A 21,493-nucleotide genomic window follows, 5' to 3' on the forward strand; every position below is an offset into this window, starting at 1 on the left:
TTATTTATTCTAATGGGTAAAATTATTAGAATGTACATGCCACATTAGCAAATTAATGGTTTATGCAACGGAGTTAATGAAAAGTGCTAAAATAAGACGCAACAAAACAACAAAGTATAAGGGATAAAGTGAGATTTTGCTAAGAGTCCATCGGTCATGGCTAAAAACAAGCCTTGGACTTATGCCAATACAATTTTTCAATGAGAGATGAGTAAAATTTTGGTATCTGAAAAACTGTCACTCGGTGTTGTTATTTCATTTAAATTTTAGCACATGTAGTCTAAAAGGGTTATATAAGTTATGTCACTCACACATGTTATAATATGTACAAGATTATGTATCAATGTTTTGGATAACACGTGCAATTGTAGCTTCATGTATCGATGGTACCTACAAGAATAAGACTTTCATCACAAATTGTCTTTGATGTTTACCAAACTTCTCATCTATCTTTATCTCTCGCATTCAGAATCACTCAATGTCGTCCACATTTTGCTAAACACATCAAAGCCGACAGTGGCGGAGCCAAAATTTCATGTGAGAAGGGGCCTCACACAAGTATAGAAGAAGAAAAAAACAAGGATCAATATTTATAAAATCACTAAAGCAAAACATCATAATATATATTCAAATACTTAAGTGGTCAAAATTTACATATGCATAGATAATTTTTATCTATTCATACATAGTAATCAAAATTATTCTGGACAAGTTTTCATATTTTGACATTGTTGCATGATGTCATCCATACTAGACCTGGCAGTTTTTGACACGACACGAAAATGACACGAAAATAACGGATTTCGGGTCAACACGATAATTTATCGGGTCACTATCGGGTGACCCGTTAAGAACCCTTTAATAACGGGTTTTTAACAAGTATACACGCGGGTAACCCGTTTTGACCCGTTAAGAAAAAAATTATTTTAATAATTTTAAAGTTTAATTACTAAAAGATTTATTATAAAATACAATAGTCATATTAATATATACAATATATTCTATATTAAATATATAGTTTTGTATTATTGTTCTATATAAATTATAAAAAAAAAAAGTTTTAGTCATTATTTATTTTTATTATGAGAGTTCCTTATTATCATTACTAGGATAAATTTTACAAAACATATTCTTGTCCAAAATTAAAATATACTAGTATAGTATTTGTATATGCAAGAACTAAGAAGACATACATACAAGTATGAAAAATGTGAAAGAATATATAAACACTCGTGATTTATCATTATTCCTCTACGAATAAATAATTGTTACACTTTTATTATCGTTTAGATTTTTAAAATCCTTCAAACCCTCATGAATAATGTTTTTTATTTGAGGGAAAAATTAATAAATTAATAAAAATTATTGTAGAAGTGTAAAAAATGTAAAAATATATATATACAATCACTCATATATAAAAAAAATGTAAATGCTTTAAATTAAAGATCAAATTTATTCATTACATTCTTATAGGTTCGAGGAGTGTATATGTACAAAATCATCAACATCGAAGCTAAAATAACCATTAAATTGTGATTTTTCGTTTATAACTGTCGAAAACTTTTTTTCCGTTACGTAATCTGAATGTTTGTTTTTTACGATTTTTTACGTTTGCAATCTTGGAATGTGTACAAATAAGTTTGACGGTTTGATCGTTGAAAAAAGTTTTGTAGAATGCATATTGCATCAAAACGGTATATTAAACAAATACTTAGAGTTAATATTATATTCTATTAAGTATAAAATAAGTTTTTGTGGTATCCACTAGTGTAAATACTTTAAATTAAAGATCAAATTTAATCATTACATTCTTATAGGGTCGAGGAGTGTATCTGTAAAAAATCATCAAAATCAGAGCTAAAATAACCGTTAAATTGTGATTTTTCGTTTATAATCGTCGAATACTTTTGTTCCATTACGTAATCTCTGAATGTTTGTTTTTTACAATTTTTTACGTATGCGATCTTGGAATGTGTACAAATAAGTTTGACGGTTGGATCGTTGAAAAAAGTTTTGTAAAATGCATATTGCGTCAAAACAATAGATTAAACAAACACTTGGAGTTAATATTATACTTTTATTAAGTATAAAATAAGTTTTTGTGGTATCCACTAGTGTAAATACTTTAAATTAAAGATCAAATTTATTCATTACATTCTTATACGGTCGAGGAGTGTATCTGTAAAAAAATCATCAAAATCGAAGTTAAAAACCGTTAAATTGTGATTTTTCGTTTATAACCGTCGAAAACTTTTGTTCCGTTACGTAATCTCTGAAAGTTTATTTTTTACGATTTTTTACGTATGCAATCTCGAAATGTGTACAAATAAGTTTGATGGTTGGATCGTTAAAAAAAGTTTCGTAGAATGCATATTGCGTCAAAATAGTAGATTAAACAAACACTTAAAGTTAATATTATACTTCAATTACGTATAAAAAAAAGTTTTTGTGGTATCCACTAGTGTAAATACTTTAAATTAAAGATCAAATTTATTCATTACATTCTTATAGGGTCGAGGAGTGTATCTGTAAAAAATCATCAAAATTGGAGCTCAAATAACCGTTAAATTGTGATTTTTCGTTTATAATCGTCGAAAACTTTTGTTCCGTTACGTAATCTCTTGATGTTTGTTTTTTATGATTTTTTACGTATGCGATCTCGGAATGTGTACAAATACGTTTGACGGTTGGATCGTTGAAAAAAGTTTTGTAGAATGCATATTGCGTCAAAACAGTAGATTAAACAAACACTTAGAGTTAATATTATACTTCTATTAAGTATAAAATAAGTTTTTGTGGTATCCACTAGTGTAAATACTTTAAATTAAAGATCAAATTTATTCATTACATTCTTATAGGGTCGAGGAGTGTATCTGTAAAAAATCATCAAAATCAGAGCTAAAATAACCGTTAAATTGTGATTTTTCGTTTATAACCGTCGAAAACTTTTGTTCCATTACGTAATCTCTGAATGTTTGTTTTTTACGATTTTTTACGTATGCGATCTCGGAATGTGTACAAATAAGTTTGACGGTTGGATCGTTGAAAAAAGTTTTTGGACCGCCAGCAATAGATAATTTTGTAGTAGTGAAACCTTAAATTTATTTAATCGTCGATTGTCATTTACGCTTTATTCTTCTTACTGAATTTCATTTTTAAAATTTTATTTTTTGAAAACATGATCATCTGGCGGATGTAAGAAGATGATATCACGTTTCAATATTTACGGTTAACTGAAATATGAGTTAATGTCATATAATTTGTAGAAACTTTATAAACATCAAGCAATATTTTCACTAACCGTAAAACTCTAAATATAATATCAACGATCCAAACTGTTCATCTACCTGCACCCTCGAATAGATCATGTTTTCAAAAAAGAAAATCTAAAAAAAACGAAATTTGATGAGAACAATGAAGCATAAATGTAAACAACAATCAACGGTTAAATTTTGATATATGATTTATATGATTATAGTGGTGAATTTCGAAGTTAAGCTCTTCATGAAAGTTATAAAGCTTGTCATTACGAGTGTTTATATATTTTTTTCTATATTTTTTTACACTTCTACATTAATTAAAAAACTATTAAAGACTTTAGGTAAGCGAAAATATACTTAAAACAAAATTGCGTTTTTATGTTTTGGTGGATGTGATAATATGGAATGTATATACTTATTTAGTATTATGTTTTTCATTTGATTATTTATTGGTTTAAAATATATTTTCCTTAACAGGTAACGGGCCGGGTCATATTACCTGTTAATATTATCGGGTCGGGTCATTTTACCCGTTTATTTTAACGGGTGTTACACGACACGACCCGTTAAGATATCATGTATGACACGAAAACGATACGAACACGGAAAACACGACATGAATGCCAGGTCTAATCCATACTATTTAAAAAGTTATTAAACTCAATAGAGAGAATTACTAAAAAATTTGCAACCCTTAAACTCAAGTAAGAGGTAGGATAGAGTAGAAACAAATAAAAGCGTATAGAGAATAACATGGTTTTACAACCTTATCGTTCTTTGTTCAATAATTTCGAAAATTGGAATGGCTAAATGTTTGAAATTCAAGACGATTTTGAAATATTATATTTAATTTGGGATGAGATCTGTTAGATTAATACCAAGGTATAAAATATTGATGATATCAGAAATATCGGTAGTCCAAAAACAAGGAAATTTCGATAGAAATATCGGGATATTATCGATATCGATAAAAATTGAATAAAAACCACGGAAATGGTAAGAAAAACTTGGAAATTTTTATTGAAACTTTGCATGATGTTTATTTAGTCAATTATCTATTAGTTTATCATAAAAAAATTGGAAGGAAATGCATTGCATGATGAATTTAACTGATTTAAGTTGATTATATAGCGAGCTAGCAAACATTGTGAGTGTATAAAATATGTAGTAATTAATGAAAGAAGTTTAAACACACCATAATCATTTATATATAGTGAATTAGTACAATATTTTACATTTCATACATTGCATGGTAAGATGCATGAGTGACTTAGTACCACATAGAGTTCCTATCAAGGTCTAAAATATCAATCATATTAAAAATATTGATAGTCTAAAAACACAAAAATTTCAATAAAAATATCAAGATAATATCAATATTTTAGAGCTTGATTAATACTAATCTTATTTTCTCAAGTCGGGATAGACCTAAGACTACCACGTCGAAACGACGACGCGACCTAACAAATTGTCAGATTCAATTAACCTGGACAAGGCACAAAATTGCTGTACGCGTAAACATCGGATGGGTATTTTCGTCATTTCCGTCCTCCTCCGAGCTTCATTTGATGACCACGCGTGGTCTCAAAGCCACTCCAGATTGTTCCGGAATTGTGTCGACAGCCAAAACGCAGAGCAACATCAGCGGCAGGCATGGCTGCCTCCCAAAGGGTACGCTCCAAATCCCAATTATCTCTCTCCTCGACCTTTCTTGTTTCCCGGATAAAAAAGGAGCTATCTTTTTCCCGGATAAATTTCTTAGAAATTGATTTTAAATAATTTGAGAAAGTTGAGGAATTAGAGAGAATTGGAGAGATTTCGGAGTGTATTTTAAGCATCCACAAATCTCATATCTCCTCATAAGATTTCGAGCGAATTGAATCAAAATTTTATATGAAATATCTACAAATTAATTAAACTCTATAAAAATCCATTAAAGTCTCTCAAATTCTCAATTGAATACACCCTCCTAAGTGAGATTTTCTGAATAATTTTCTGTTGTGTTTGTGGATTTTGGTTTAATTATATTTTCTTGGTCAACGATTCTAGCTTATTGCATCATTTATTGACTATTTTCTGTTGTTTATGTGTTTCGATTGGATTAATGGGTGATTAAGGTGATTCCAGTAGTAGATTGTATTGAATTTTGAGTTATTACCTATTTATCTTTGTGTGATAAGTTGTGGGAATTAAGATATTGCTTGAAAGTAATTTTGTTGAATTGAAGCAAATTTTTTTGGCTATGGCGGCGACCCCGCCATTGGGTTTGTTTTGATTGTAAAAATAGTGATTAAAAGGGTTGGAAATGTGATTGTCAAAGAATTAAACAGAGAGGATACACATTAGGTTCAGATGTTTTTGGGACACTTTTTCGGTTCAATGGCACTGAATCTTGGGGTTTTCTATGCTACGTTCGATGTTATTCTGTTTGTAGGAAGAAAGAGGGAAAAGAAAAAACATGCATTTTTGTGATCAGGATATCGTTCTCATAATGTTGACATATGCAGGATCCTAGAGAAGAAGTCATCCAAGCATGGTACATGGATGATAGTGATGAAGACCAGAGGCTCCCCCATCACAAGGAGCCCAAGGAATTTGTATCCCTGGACCAACTTGCCGGTAAGCATTTTTTGGGAAACAAATATGTGTTTAACAGATAATGCTTGTTTTAGATTTTAAAAATCAATGTATTATAGAAACCTTGAGAGCGACATCTGTAATTGATGAAATAAGATGAACTAGGCTTAGGTGGTATTAATTTATACGAAGCAGACCAGTAGATGCATTTTTAACCAAATGATGCTAGTTAATGTAAAAGGTAAAATACCAAGCATGCGGAGACGAATCTGCGAAGAGTGCGAAAAGATTTATAAAACTCAGGTTTCGCAGGAGATAACTGTTTATAATGTAAAACGTAGTTTGATTCCAGTTGGTTGGGACAATAAGGATGATGATAATTGGTCCAGTATTTAACTTCCTGGGAGCAATTATGTTTATCTTGCAGAGCTTGGAGTGCTCAGCTGGCATCTAGATGCTGATAACTACGAAACTGATGAGGAGTTGAAGAAGATTCGTGAAGAACGTGGTTACTCCTACATGGTTTGTCACACTAACTTATGTTTTTCTTTTCTATATTTTTAATTTCATTATGTCATGTACCTAAAAAGAGGTCGCACTTGGTGCGATGGCAAGTGCCTTCGCCCATGAGCGGTAGGTCTCGGGTTCGAGACTTGGGAGCAGCCTCTCCATAAATGGGGGTAAGGCTAGCCGACATTCACCTCTCCCAGACCCTGCGTAAAGCGGGAGCCTTGTGCACTGGGTACGACCTTTCTGTCATGTACCTAAACTCTTTAGTTCATTATGTCAAGGCACTGATTCACAACAATGTCAAGTTTTGTCCATTGATCACAATTCACCAGTATCTTGTGAAAATGATTGTTTCTTTCGACTATTAGAAATGTTGACCCTTTTTGAGTGCACACTTTGGAATGTTTTCAGCCTTTTCCCTCTTCCTGTTTATAGTCCAGATTATGGGAACTGTGGATATGGAGATTCACAATAACTCTTTCTGCATGGTTTTACAGTATATTTAACCGGATAATGTTTTCCTCTTGTAGGACTTCTGTGAGGTTTGCCCTGAAAAGCTTCCTAATTATGAGGAGAAGATAAAAAATTTCTTTGAGGAACATCTTCACACTGATGAGGAAATCCGATATGCTGTGGATGGAAGTGGTAGGATTAGTTATGCTTTATCGCAGTATGTTATCCCTTCTTTACTCACCTCTTCTGTTTAATGATTGTGTACGTTTTTGTGAAGGTTATTTTGATGTTAGGGACCACGATGAACGTTGGATTCGCGTATGGCTGAAAAAGGGGGGAATGATTGTTTTGCCTGCTGGAATTTATCACCGATTCACTTTGGACACAAACAACTACATAAAGGTATTAGTTCATAGCACCAAAATGTTCTAACGACTGCTTTTTGTTTTTTACCCCTTCTCTCTTTTCTCCAGTTAAGTGGAGTCTCATTACGCTTGTATGAAGACACACTTCTGCATTTTGTGGCACCAACTATTTTTAAAAGCATATTATTTATGGGACGATGATGAGGGTTCAGGATGTGATCTTCCATTATTTGATTCAATTTTTTTTTCTTTTGTAAGAAAACAAGATCTTGTCTCATCTTATGCCTCCCTATCATTCATTGGTGTGTACTTTGTCATCGTGATTTCCCAGTGAACTTGTGACAAAAGACGCCTAAGTAGTTGAAGCACTGTCACATAACACTAAGGTAGACATCAGCACTTGATATGGCATTTGATGGACTAGTTCACCAAAGTGCATTAATTGTAATGTAGATGAGAATAATGATTTCATGTGCCTTCGAGTTGCCAGGCATTACAGTTTTTATGTCTGTGTCTGTGGTGTAGTGTCAATTAAGAAGTCACAATTTACCTTATAGTGTTTAATCTATGAACTTTAAGGATGTTCTGAAAAAACATATGTTTGATGCAGGCAATGCGTCTATTTATTGGCGATCCAGTTTGGACCCCCTTTAACCGTCCTCATGATCATCTTCCTGCAAGGTATAGTTCTGTCTTTCTCTACATTTTGGACTTACCTACTTCCATTCATGCATGCGATAGAATGCCCGATAGGCTTTGAGTCTTCTCACAAAGGGACCTTCCTTGCAGGGAGGAGTATCTTAAAGCTTTTGTGCACAAGGAAACTGGTGACCATGCAGTTAACGCTGCGGCATAGAATCTGGCGTTTGCTTCTAAATGTGGGGTTTACAAATAACGAAATATGGTATTGGCTAGAAAAAGTTACACATGGTTGTATTGTCTGGGATGTAAGCTGTGGCTTAAGAGTGTTGTGTGATGCTTGTTAAGTTGTGTTGTAGTAGTAGCATGGCCTTTCCGTAAACTTGAATAATTCCGAGTATCTTACGAGATGTTCTTTATGTATGATACATAACCTCTGTAAACATTTAATAATTATATAGTTCTATTGTGTTATATTGTGAGTGTTTATGGTTCCAGCGTAACCTTACATCCCTGGCATGCTAGAAGTAGGTGACGGCTCCTTTTTGTTTCTGGTTCAGCCCAACACCTCATTCAGATTTGGAAGCTATGACATATACTTGCGTTGTGGTTTACAATGTTTTTGATGATGTAGCCAAACTCGCGACATTGGAGAAACTTTTTCGTGTGATGGTTAAATTGTCGCATGATGTTATTAGTTCACATACTATAAAGGTGGATGGCAAATTAATATGTTAGACACAATATAATAGATTGATAATATTACGTGACTGTGTGATGGTTGCGCAGAAAAACTTTTCGTCATTTTTAGTGGTTCTAGGCTGCCTAGCCGAAGCCCAAAACAACAAAAGCTTTCTTTTGGGGCTTTCTACCGAGTTAAAATAGGATGGATTAGAACTGGTTAATACTTGACATGCAAATTGAAATGATCCAAAACATGGGTTGAATACTATCCTTTTGATTTAGCTTCTTCCAAATGCTTATAGAAGTTGAGGAGGCTTTCACTTGGTTTCGATACTGCAGAGGAGTTGGAAGCTAGAGGAATGTACGATTAATGAGCTTGTAAATCAAGTAATTACGAGTATTTTCTGGTGCACCTGATGTCACTTTCTCTCCAGTGTTGCACTTGCAAAGAAAATTCGGATTTGAATTGCGCTTGACTTTAGAATCGATCCAAACGCAACTTGATTACTATTCCTAGTTGTCAATTATGACTTTTTTGGTTTTGTTTCTGTCTAGCAATTTCCCGAGTGTTCGTATTTCTTGAGTGAGATTAGGTGATGACAAAGAACCGGATATCACATTATGGTTACCGGATCCAGGTGCAATAATTCAAGACCAAATTTGATTCTTATTAAAGTTAGATAATGGACCCCCTAATCGCACTTTTCAGTCCTAATCTGCTTTTTGAAATTATATTTCTGTCGTCTATATTCCATGCAGTTCTACACTCATCTTATAGCCCCTTAAAATATTACTTATTTTAAGCACTTGTTTAATCACAATTGGTCTCCTAAACTGTTTATTTTATTGTGTTTTAACTTTTACGTGAATAATTTTCAACTTGGAGCAGCAGAAATTCCAAGTTGCAATGAAACCTTCACCATCTCTTTCAACCCAATTACAATTTACACGTCGGCTGTTTTTGCACTTCGTAAAGTTTACTCTATATTTATGTTTAAGTTCACTCATCAAAACTTAACTAAATGGTTCATTTGTTAGCGGTGACTTTGACGTGATCTTGATTGTTAATGATAGTTTTCTTGTGATCTCGCTTGTTTGTAATATGCTTTATGAAAAAAAGTTGGCCTTTAATATCAAGTGTTCATGTACACATGTATAATGGGTTCCAGTTATAGGGTTATACCAAAATACCCACCTGTTTCCTTCGACTTGTGGCAGCTATTGCTATGGTGTGCTTTGGAGGAGTTTGGGGTTCTGTTTTGGGGTCCTGTTGTTACTCTGTTTTCATCCAGCTTTGGGACTATAGTTATGTTGCTTTCCGATGGTTGCGGGGGCTATTCGTTTGGTAAGCGGGTTGACGGCGGAGGTAGGAAGCTGTTAGGGCTTACTTTGATGTTTTTCGTGTTCAAGCCTCAAAACTATGTTTTGGGCTGTTGGGTTACTATGGAGGTCCATCTTTTTGTTTGTGTGTTTCTTGTATTTGGGTCTTCTTTCATGTAATCTGTTGTGTTATAAATAAAGTAAATCTTTGTCCTAATAAAATAAAAAAAAAATAAAAAAAAACTCCCATTTTTATTGGTAAAATAGGAGGACCAACGAAATCAAATCCACAAATATTTTTTTTCAAGATAAATCCCACAGCTTGTTCTCCAACCTTCTAATTTTAAATTCATAAAGTACAACCATACTATTGTTTGAAAACTTTTCTGTTATTTAAAGGTTTATTAATTAATTTGTCCCCTAAAACTGATATTTGTCTCATTTTTTAAAATTGTTATTTTTGTCTCATTTGATCTTAATTTGCTCAATTTTAATCCATTTCGTTAAATAGAATTAAATTAAAGGATAGTGCAAACATTTCAATTTTGACACAATTTTTTTTGCTAACCTGCCCACTAAAACAATCTCAATTCAATTTTTTTTTTGCTGATTGGTTCGAGCTATAGCTATAGTCATTGAATTCAATCGTCGTACCCAGTGCACAAGGCTCCCGCTTTACGCAGGGTCTGGGAGAGGTGAATGTCGGCTAGCCTTTCCCCCATTTATGGAGAGGCTGCTCCCAAAGTCATTGAATTCAATGAGTAGCTTAAATTAAATTTTGAAACACAATCCATTATTTGCTTCTCTCCTAACCCATGACTCGCATAGTCCAAAAAAAAATTATATTACCATTTTACTAACATTTATTTTAACGTCGATTTGACAGAATGGATAACAATATGGTGAACTAAAACTAAATCTAAATGGGACAAAAATAACAATTGCAAATGGCATAGAGAGACAAAACTAATTCCAGAAGGAAAACTAATTGATGAACCTTACTTAAATGCTAGCTCCGTACCACTCTCTTTATCATTGGCTATGATAAAATCTAATGTGCCAAATGGCCTTCCCAAAGGGGAAAGAACATTAGCACTTGGGACGGATTAAAATATCTTAAATTATGACTGCCATTTTTCATTGAAAATGCTCTAGATAATGTATTATTTATAAAGTGAGGTTCACAAATAGTAATCCAACTTGAGCGGATTCAACTTGAAATTTGATCCCCTACAATGGCTTAAAGAGAGGACTGTTGAAACTTACTAGAGTGATTAAAGTAATAAGTAGGAGTAAGTTAGGTTCAGGGTTTGAAATCTTTTCAGATGATTGAGTTTGTGTTGTTATACCATCAATCTGAAAAAGTTTTGTGTTAAGTTTGAACTAGTAGTTCAACCTTTTCGTCTTGAATCAATAGCTAGCTATAGAGTACGTTGAACCTAAACCATACATTCATATGAAAATAAACTTAATCTACAACTTTATGTTATTAGATTATATGATGAAAAAAGATTTTCGACCATATTATAATAAGTATTAGACAAGAAAAAATATTTGTCAGGTTTAATTTTTGACTTTTGAGTTATGTGATAATTCAGACAACAATGTTGAAAAATAATTTCAAACATTGAGCTTGAGTGTATTCAAACTCCAATTCATTTGAGCTCAAATCAAATCAAATCAATTCGATTCAAATCTTTTATTAGTAAGGAAAAGAAAAATCGAACTCAATTAAGCTCTTGATATCGCTTCCTTTTGGATCCGAATCCTTACTGGTTAAACCCTCCTTTACTTGCATCCCTACTCATTGCATAACATTAGTGGTCATTTCATGAGTGAGGAAGAAATTTGGCAAAAAAAATAAATAAATCAAAAGAGTTCATGTATGACATCTATCATTGTTCTTCATCCGATCCAACAAATCTTTGTCTCGCCAAAAAGAAAAAAGAAAAAGGGCAGAAATGGGAAAAAAGCAAAAAGGCACTACTACCCCTTATTTATAAATTGTTGGGTACCCCTAACTCCCAACTCTCCAAGTTGCCTGTTGTCTTAAAACCAAAAAACCCAGCTGCCTTCTTGTTTCTTAAGCTCCCAGTCTCTTGGGCTTCTTCGTCTCCATAGCAACAAGATAGCTTTATCTCTCTCTCTCTCTCTCTCTCTTTCTCTCTCTCTCTCTCTCTCTCACAACCATTTCTCTGTATTTTTTTTCAAAGTTTACTATACTAATATTTCTTTGTTATAATAATATTTCTACCTGCATTCCCAAAACCCATTTGAACAAACACTCCAGTCTCCATTGCCACCAGAAAGTTCAATTTTTTTGTCACAAAAAAAAAAGAACAAAAAGACAGCAACCCAGGTCAGTAATTAGTAACTGAAGTTTACTATACATACAAACAAATGAATCTTGATCAAGACGCAGTAAGCTTTTCGTCTTCGAGTGCGGTCGCTGATCATCCTCTACCACTGGAGAGGCTCTATGACCAAGGCCCTCCTCCATTTCTCACCAAAACTTATGACATCGTTGACGACCCATCAACCAATCACATAGTTTCATGGAGTAGAGACAACAACAGCTTTGTTGTTTTGGATCCCAATAGCTTTGCGATGAGTCTTCTCCCCAGATATTTCAAGCATAACAACTTCTCCAGCTTTGTCAGGCAGCTCAACACCTATGTAAGTATATATCACTCTCTAGTATCCCTTTTTATTTGAATATTGCAAAGCTTGCAAACCCGAGCCCGAGTATAGCCATGTTGATTAGAGCAGTGTGCTCTTCTTTTGCACTCAAGCTCGAATTTTTCTTCTCGTAGTTTAGATTAGATTAAAGTATTGATTAGATCTGACTACTGTATGCATTCATGCTCTTGAAACAGCTAGAAAATGTCATTTTTATTTGTTTATATTGGGTCCTTGTTGTGTGTTTGTTTAATGGGGTTACTTAATGTGGACATATTGTTTCTTAAATGGCTTCAAAAGAGAAAGTGCAGAAACCAATGTATAAAATACGAATGATACTATTACAAAGGGAGCTGCTATTGCTTCTGATGTATATTAAATTTTATATCATAATCTGATAGATCAGTTTTGTTTGTTTGATTTTTTTATTTTTGCTTTCTTTTCCGTTGGATGTGTCGGATCTAAAGCTTCACACGGATGTTGTGGTCATGAAGAAATTTTTTGATTACTTAATGTAGGGATTTAGGAAGGTTGATACAGATAGATGGGAGTTTGCTAATGAAGCGTTTCTCAGAGGGAAAAAGCATCTTTTAAAGAATATCAGGAGGAGGAAGGCATCCCATCTCCCTCAGTCTTCACAAAAAACTTTGGACTCTTGTGTTGAAGTTGGAAGGTTTGGATTGGACATAGAGATCGATCAGTTGAGGCGCGATAAACAGGTACTAATGGGGGAACTAGTGAAGCTTAGACAGCAACAGCAAGCTACTAGAGTTTACATCCAAGGAATGGAAGACAGACTGAAGAGGACAGAAATGAAACAGCAACATATGTTGAGTTTCTTGGCAAAGGCAATGCAGAATCCCAACTTTGTACAACAATTGTCGCAGCAGAAGGACTTTAGGAAAGAACTTGAGGAAGTGATTACTAAGAAGAGAAGGCGGACTATTGAGCAAGGCCCTAGTAATGTTGAGGTGGATGAATTAGGCCAAGTTGGAGGAGAGACTTTTGTTAAAGTTGAACCGCAAGAATATGGTAATATTTCTAATCAGTTTGAAGTTTTGGAGTTGGACCAATTTGCTATGGATATGCTGGGTGTAAGCGCAATCCAAAACGTCCATGGTGAGGAAGAATGTACAGAGAAAGAAGAGGAACATGAGAGTAGAGGCAAAGAGCTGGATAAGGGGTTTTGGCAAGACTTGTTCAATGAGAGTATTGATGAAGAAATTGGTTTGCTTGGTGTTCAAGAAGAAGATGAGGAAGATGTCGATGTGTTAATTGAGGAGCTTGGTTTCTTGGCTCCCAGTCCCAAGTAAAGAAGGCGATGAGCTTCTTATATATACATACTTTCTTCAAGGATTTGGGTTTGAGACCCTCATCATTCAAGAAATCTTAAGGTTCCTTGCTCGTTTCTAAGTTGGCATTGACGAGTGAAGGTGAACAACACACGAATACTGAGAAGCTATACTGTTCCACTGCAAACAGCTCCCTGTGGTTAGGTTCCTTTTCGGATCTCTTGAATTTCCTGGTTGTCTTGTATCACTGCTTTTCATTCATTTCTCGTCTACAATCTGATTCTAATATTCCAGCTAGTGTTTGAAAACCAAAGGTATCTATTTCTCCTGATCAATCATTGATCTTGACACTCATGACCCTAGAAATTCAGTTTTTCATGGAATCCTTAACAATGTCATGTGTGTTTTATCTTCCCTAGGGTACAATTTGTCATTAATCATTCGATGAAGGCGGTTCAAACATCATACATGGTGGTCTCACGAAAACGATTAAAAGCTCGAAATCTAAATTGCATCTTGAAGGGGGCACACACATCATAAAATGATTGCTTTGTGTTAATTAACTCTTAGATTACTGATAGGATTTTTAGTACCTACGAGAAGAAGGTTAAAATGATACAAAATATTTGCAAGAGTACAATGGTGTTGTAGTATAGATGCTCATGCAAGGTCATTCTCCACAATGACTATTTAAATAATTTATGAAGGTTGTTCTCCACAATGACTATTTAAATAATTTATGTAAGAGCAATTCCTAATTAACTACTTAAAATTAAAACTAAAAATTTAAAAAGGAGATTTTGAATTTGGGTAATATTAAAAACGAATTTTAATAAAAACAAATAGTAAATTCGCTCAAAATTAATATGATAAAAGAAAAGAATTTTTAAATACCAATTTATAAAAGCACTAGGGTTCGGCCATCACCTAGCTATCCTATGTATTTTTACCAGTTACTTATGATCTACACATGCCACTTTGAAAGTTAGGTTTTCCTAATATATATTTTACTTGAAACCTCCAACATAGAACATATATCTAACATGCAATCTATCTAGATGTTCAGATTAAATATGAACATGAGAGACTCATTATGTTTTGTGAAAACCCTTTGTAAAACCATGCAACCCTTAAGACGTGGTGTTCATAAGTGAAATTACAATTATTAACCAACAAGAAACCAGCATTAATTTCAGGGAACCTTCTGGCCAAAATTACATCAAATTACTTTTCTAAAAATTCTAATGGTGATCAAGCATTAAGATAATTAGATAGTTGAAAACGGTGATCAATAATTCAAAGTATCAACATTCTTCCAAAATAATAACCAAAATAAACTAAGATTAGGATAGAATATGTAATATAATATTGACTTATCAATTACTGATGGTTTTAGAAACAATATTGTTAGTCTACAACGTATCAAGTTCCACCATGAGTCCATGACATATATATAAAAGAGTAACCGTGTTAGTTTACTTATGGTGTTAGATGATAGTTGATGCAAAACATTTTGGACTTGTAGATCAAGTGGGTAAAAGTGTTTACTTGTGCATACGGGGTTCTATGTTCGATCTCCCCACCCCATTAATCGCTTGTACTGCTTGCGTTATATGGTTTCGATCTTTCTTAGAGCTTGGGGAACCAACAGCCTAACATCACGAAGCATATTATTATACATGTGCGGTTGTTAAAGATATGGGTTGGCAATATCTCTCCTTTTCTCTTTCCGGGCCAAGGGGATTTTCTTTGTTTAGAATATTAGCTTACTTTAAGTGACAGAAAATGTTATGGTGCAACATCTACAATTGAGTTGGAAGACACAGAAATGCTGCAATTGTCTGCTGAAAGCGATAAGGTTCCACATGATATTCATGAGGAGTGTAGCTGGCATTATCGCAAGACGAGTCATTTTTCTTGAGTTCGTAACACCGTCACGTCGATAGTAACATTACATGCTTGTGTACTATAGTAACTGCACAATAATTAGATATTTGATAACAAGGTTTCTGACAAGAGTTTAGGAAACATAGATAGGGCGGAAAATAAAAAACTCACTCGTATCTCTACCTAAAAACTCTATGCTGGTTTGATTAGTGATCTAAAAATGAGTTTCCGAGAGCTACATTTATAACAAAAGTCTGCTTTTGATCCCTGCATTTGATTTAAAATCTGCTTTCAACCCTAATATATGTTTCACATTATACTAACTTGATATTAGTCCTTCCAATATTAGAAGAAGTGACAAGTTTGAATACTTCTTCGCCTTGATTAAGCTAAACATGTTCGACGTGAAACTAGTCTCAATATTTTATTTTTCTTTCTGTTTTTGATCCTTGCGATATCAAAGAAAATAAAAATCAAACTCAAGACATCGGGTGCAAGGAAGATGAATGCTACAAGCCTTTGCAACAAAGTGGAGAAAAAAAAAAGAAAAAGAAAGAAAGAGGAGGCAGAGAGAGGTGGGAGGGGGAGGAGAGAGAAAGGTAGCTGGGTTGTGTGGTTATTGATGTTTTGGTTTGTTGGGTAGCTGGGTTATGTTAGAGTGGCACGGCGGGAGGGGTTTTGGGTATGGCCGCTGACAAGGGCGGTCGGGAATGAGAGAGAGAGAGAGAGAGAGGTGTGATGGTAGTTAATGTTGCGGCGGCAAGTTAGGCAGTCGAGGAATGGGTATGAGGGTTTTGCAGGGGGAATGGTGTAATTTTCAGTTTTTTTATTGTTATTAACTTATTATTTTCAAATTTCCTTTGGTTATTGATTTTTTATTATTTTTAATTCACATGACCTCCCTTAACTGGACATGTGGGTCCACATATAATGTACATCTCAGTTTACTTTTAACGGAATGATTAAATTGATTTGTGATACTAAATTTCAAGAACGACATTGATTGATTATTAACTTTAGATACTATTACGAGAAATTAGATCAATTTCAAAAAAAATTGTGACAAAAACTCAATTTAGAAACCGTGTAAAATGTGTTTCGTTATTGGGCTGACAATTAAAAAGCAGTTGAGGCCCAAGGCCCAACATGCATATCTTTTCCTTTGCTGCATGGCCTTTGGAATTTGGAAACATAATTCACGACCGACGAATTTACCACATTTCCTACTTGGGGTCTCTACGCCATTATTTTGCATGCGATTGAAAACCCTTTTCCACACGGGACATTTTATGTATCAGAAAGAAAAAGGCAGTGTTATTCTCACTCATCCATCTTATTTTTCCACTCATATATTAGTGAAAATGTTCATAACAAGTTGACAACTGAATATAATATAACGTAAACAAAAATATACAAGTAGAGGATGATCAGAGACCGCACTATACACAAAAACTGAATCTTGATCAAGACCCAGTAAGCTCTGTGTCTTCGAATGCGGTCCCTGATCATCCTCTGCCACTGGAGAGACTTTATGACCAAGGCCCTCCTCCATTTCTCACCAAAACTCATATATTAGGTGCAGTAGCATACTTTTTGAATAAGCACATGAAATTTGAGGACGATCAAACAGAACAGGCCATTGAGGTCCATAAGTCTTTATACATGCCATTTAATGTGAATGGTGGCACATCCCAGAGCCCTAGAGGGTGGCAGCGTTGACTGTTGTGCATGTGAATTGTCACATCCCGGCCTGGGCCCCCATCACATTCCGGACTCGACTCCGCCGTAGCACGATATTGTTCGCTTTGGGCCCCGACCACACCCTCACGGTTTTGTTTCAGGGAACTCACACGAGAACTTTCCAGTGGGTCACCCATGATGGGATTGTTTTCGTGCGAACTCGCTTAACTTCGGAGTTCCGATGGAACCCGAAGCCAATGAGCTCCCAAAAAGCCTCATGCTAGGTAGAGATGAGAATATACATATAAGGCTTACATGATCCACTTCCCTGGACGATGTGGGATGTTATAATCCATCCCCCTTAAGGGCCTGACGTCCTTGTCGACACACATCCGGCCAGGGATTGGCTCTGATACCAAACTGACACACCTCGACCTAAATCGAGGTGTGACGGCCAGCACGCCTCGATTTAGGTCGGGGTGTGTCATGAATGGTCTTGAACTTGGATGAATGTCATGATCCTTTAAAAAATAAATAAAAACCTTTGAGATTGTATGGAGGGATGTTCTAGTATCTAGAGACTGTTAGTTATGAAGAATCAGTCAAATAGTTTGAAATCAGACTATCAGAGTTTGGAGAATCCCCAACTTTTTTGGCCATTTGGAATTTTCAATTTTTGCGTCAACCTTCCAACCTAACAAACAAAACTAATATTTGGTGATTAGCATTGACAATTGTTAGCTCTACAAGTAGGGGAATTTTCACTTACAGTACTTGTAGTCTTGTTATGCATCTACTAAATTCCAATGGATGTTAGGCTAGATTTACTTTGAATTGACGGACTAGGGTTTCGAAAGACTTTTGAGGAAATTTTTTTTGTATTGAAGAAATAACAATTAGAAAAAACACTCTGACAGCGACAAGTTTAGATACATTCGCATATAATCTAGAGTACTAAGAGAGTGAGAGAGTGAGCGAAACCTCATAATTGATTCGAATTCGTGTTTGTCGGGAATCGAACTTGAGATATTTTACTTACAAAAGTTTCACTTGGAGATTAAACTCATCATTTTTTCAATTGTCATACTCTAAATAATTCTTAATTGTAACATTCTTTTAGTAGTGTTACAAAGTAAGTTGCCTTAAAAAAAAAAAAAAAAACAAAACAAAATAAGCTGAGTTTGCAGTATTTTTCTGTAAAATGTGGTTCTCAACTACTTTGATGTGAAAAGTCTCTGGAAAAAGTTGGGGTATGAAACAAAACTTTGGCAATACCATATGCTATATAACTACAGAAAATAAGAAAGAAAAAGAAGCAATTTTAGTTTGTGGTGCGTTTGAATTTTAGAATAATTTTTGGAGTCTTACATATAAAAATATTCATATTTGCTTGCAAATCATAGTCACACATACTACACAAGAACAATTTATCAAAATTTAAAAGATTAATTAATTAAGTTTATTCACTCGTGTCAAACTGCAACAAATTTATGACATCTAAATTTTGTTTGTATTTTTGTACCATTTTGAAAAAAAAAAAGTTTAAAGATAATATGGATCCATCAAAAACCAAAAGCAGAAGCAAGAAGCAACTTGAATAAAGACATTATTGAAATGCTTTCCAAAAGCACTAAACAAAACAATCCAAAATACTAATTAAGCAAATTAGCTTTTGTAATTGGCTTGTCCAACTTTTTCTTTTGTTTATTTGTTTGGGGTTGAGATTTCGTTTTCGTTGGTGGTGGGTCGCGAGAGGACGTTGGCAGCTTCAAATTCAAATGAAATCCAACGGCAGTGTTCATCAATGATATAACAAAGTTTCTAGACTCTTCCTAAACGAGGCCCTATCATGACATCATCTTAGACAGCTCGTCCTTAGCCACCGACAGACACCCCAACTTGATCTTAATCCCATTCAATGAAAACCCTAGATTGCCCACTAAGTCATCATCCTACCCACTGGTTTGGCTCTGTCAATCCCTACCCTTTCATCAACATTTTCCAACACATCTCTATTATGATTGGTATAAAACCATTCCTCAATAACCATCAAGACAAGTCCAAGCCATCAACATAATTACCCTATTTATGATGAAGAATGTAACATTATCGAATGACACTTGCGTCTTTTGTGATCAAACTTCTAACTTACTAGTTAAGTTGTTGACAATAAATGACCCATTAGTGGCATGTCGAATCCGTCTTTGAAGTGTTAGTTAACAAGTGAAATGGTTTTTTGTTACACTTTTATATTGTTACGGTGCTGTCTACATTCGCGATTAGAGTTAGCATTAGAGTTAGCTGATAAACACTTTTTTGATGAGTTATTTTTCAATGTGACTGTCATTTTGTGTCATAAATTCACTCAAACTATAATTATCATACATGTGTTTCCTTGATTTTGTGTCCCATGTCCATAGAATATAAATTAGGTGGTCTAATAATATTATAACAAGTGAATTAGTGATATCATGTGACGGTTTGATCAACACATTCAAAAACTTCTAATCTTTGACAACCTAAATGTGTTACAACAATCTTATCAATAATAATTAGGGTTTTTATCACAAATCGTCCCTAAGATTGATCAAACTCATCATTTTAATCCCTCACTTTCAAAATCAATCAATGTCGTCCTTGACATTCACTACCCCATATCAATTTGGTCATTCCATTAAGATTCCGTCAACTATTCTGTTAGTTTGTATGTGGGACACACAAATCTAATGAAATGGTGACACGTGGATTACACAAAATAAGAGTTTTTATCGCAAATGGTCCCTGATATTGATCAAACTCTTTATTTTGGTCTTTGAGTTTCAACAATCGATAAATTTGGTCCCTGACTTTCACTACCGCACATCAATTTAATCATATTTTGTTAAAGTTTCGTCGATATTTTTTGTTTGTGTGTTGATGTGGTCCCACTAATCCAATCATATGGCTCCATACGGATGAACTATAAGAAACAATTTTTTTTTTTTAAAGTGAACCAACATGCCAGTATTCCGTGCTGACATTTTTCTCGCATCCGACAACCCCAATTGGAAAAAAAAAATCAATCTAAATTGGATAAAATCAAATCCAAATTCAATTCAAACTTGATAAGATTATAACCAACTAGAAAGAATGATGAGTAGTTTAGGATGTCAAGTAGTTTAATGGTGTCATGTTGCCTTCCTTTTCTTTTTGAGCATACGCTGATGAAGACGACGATGACTTTTTTTTCTTTTAATTTTGGTTTTTAGTTTCTTATTTTACTTTTTTTTTTAAGAGTGAACCAACGGACGAGTATTATGTGTTGACATTTTTCTCGCATCCCATAACCCCAATTGGAAAAAAAAAATCAATCTAAATTGGCTAAATTCGAATCCAAATTCAATTCAAACTTGATAAGATTATAACCAACTAAAGAGAATAAGGAGTAGTTCAGGAGGCCAAGTAGTTTAATGGTGTCATGGTGCCTTCGTTTTCTTTTTGAGCATACTCTGATGAAGACGATGATGGCTATTTTTTCTTTTAGTTTTGGTTTTTAGTTTCTTATTTTACTTTTAGTTTTAAATTAAAAAAAAAGTTTCTTATAGTTAATTCACATGGCGCCATATGATTGGATTAGTGAGGCAAAAAATATCAATGAAATTTTAACAGAAGGACTAAATTGATGTGTGATATTGAAAGCCAGAGACCAAATTTATTGATTTTTGAAACTAAGGGACCAAAATAAGGAGTTGAATCAATATCAGGGACCATTTGCGGTAAAAACCCTATTTTGTGTAATCCAAGTGTCACAATTTCATTGGATTTATGGGCCCCACATACAAACTAACAGAATAGTTGACGAAATCTTAACGGAATGACTAAATTGATGTGGGGTAGTGAATGTTAGGAACAACATTGATTGATTTTGAAAGTAAAGGATCAAAATGATGAGTTTGATCAATCTCAGGAACTATTTGTGATAAAAACCTTAATAATTATGTTATCCCTTAAGCGTGTAGACTCCAACTCTATATATACAATCTCTGTAGAAAATTGTAACTCGCAAATGTGATACATGTAGAAACTAAGTTTCAATTACCATCAAACCCATGAAGCTTAAGTTAAAAAAGTACGAATGATTATTGATTAAGTCAAATATGATTTAGTC

At 34.1% G+C, this 21,493-nt stretch overlaps 2 protein-coding genes across 2 annotated transcripts; both read left to right on the forward strand.

The window, feature by feature from the left end:
* Positions 1-4,771: 4,771 nt before the first annotated feature.
* On the forward strand, positions 4,772-8,278 carry LOC126595929 (acireductone dioxygenase 2). The gene is made up of 7 exons (XM_050262334.1): positions 4,772-4,931; positions 5,768-5,879; positions 6,265-6,359; positions 6,878-6,992; positions 7,078-7,202; positions 7,776-7,846; positions 7,955-8,278. Exons 1-7 carry the CDS (start codon positions 4,914-4,916, stop codon positions 8,019-8,021), a joined length of 603 nt encoding a protein of 200 aa, XP_050118291.1. The 5' UTR covers positions 4,772-4,913; the 3' UTR covers positions 8,022-8,278.
* Positions 8,279-11,889: 3,611 nt separating this feature from the next.
* LOC126595920 (heat stress transcription factor A-6b-like) lies at positions 11,890-14,162 on the forward strand. Its single transcript, XM_050262317.1, has 2 exons — positions 11,890-12,484; positions 13,006-14,162. Exons 1-2 carry the CDS (start codon positions 12,209-12,211, stop codon positions 13,798-13,800), a joined length of 1,071 nt encoding a protein of 356 aa, XP_050118274.1. The 5' UTR covers positions 11,890-12,208; the 3' UTR covers positions 13,801-14,162.
* The last annotated feature ends 7,331 nt before the right edge of the window (positions 14,163-21,493 follow it).

This window comes from Malus sylvestris, chromosome 13, assembly GCF_916048215.2.
Source record: "Malus sylvestris chromosome 13, drMalSylv7.2, whole genome shotgun sequence".
Classification (NCBI taxonomy): domain Eukaryota; kingdom Viridiplantae; phylum Streptophyta; class Magnoliopsida; order Rosales; family Rosaceae; genus Malus; species Malus sylvestris.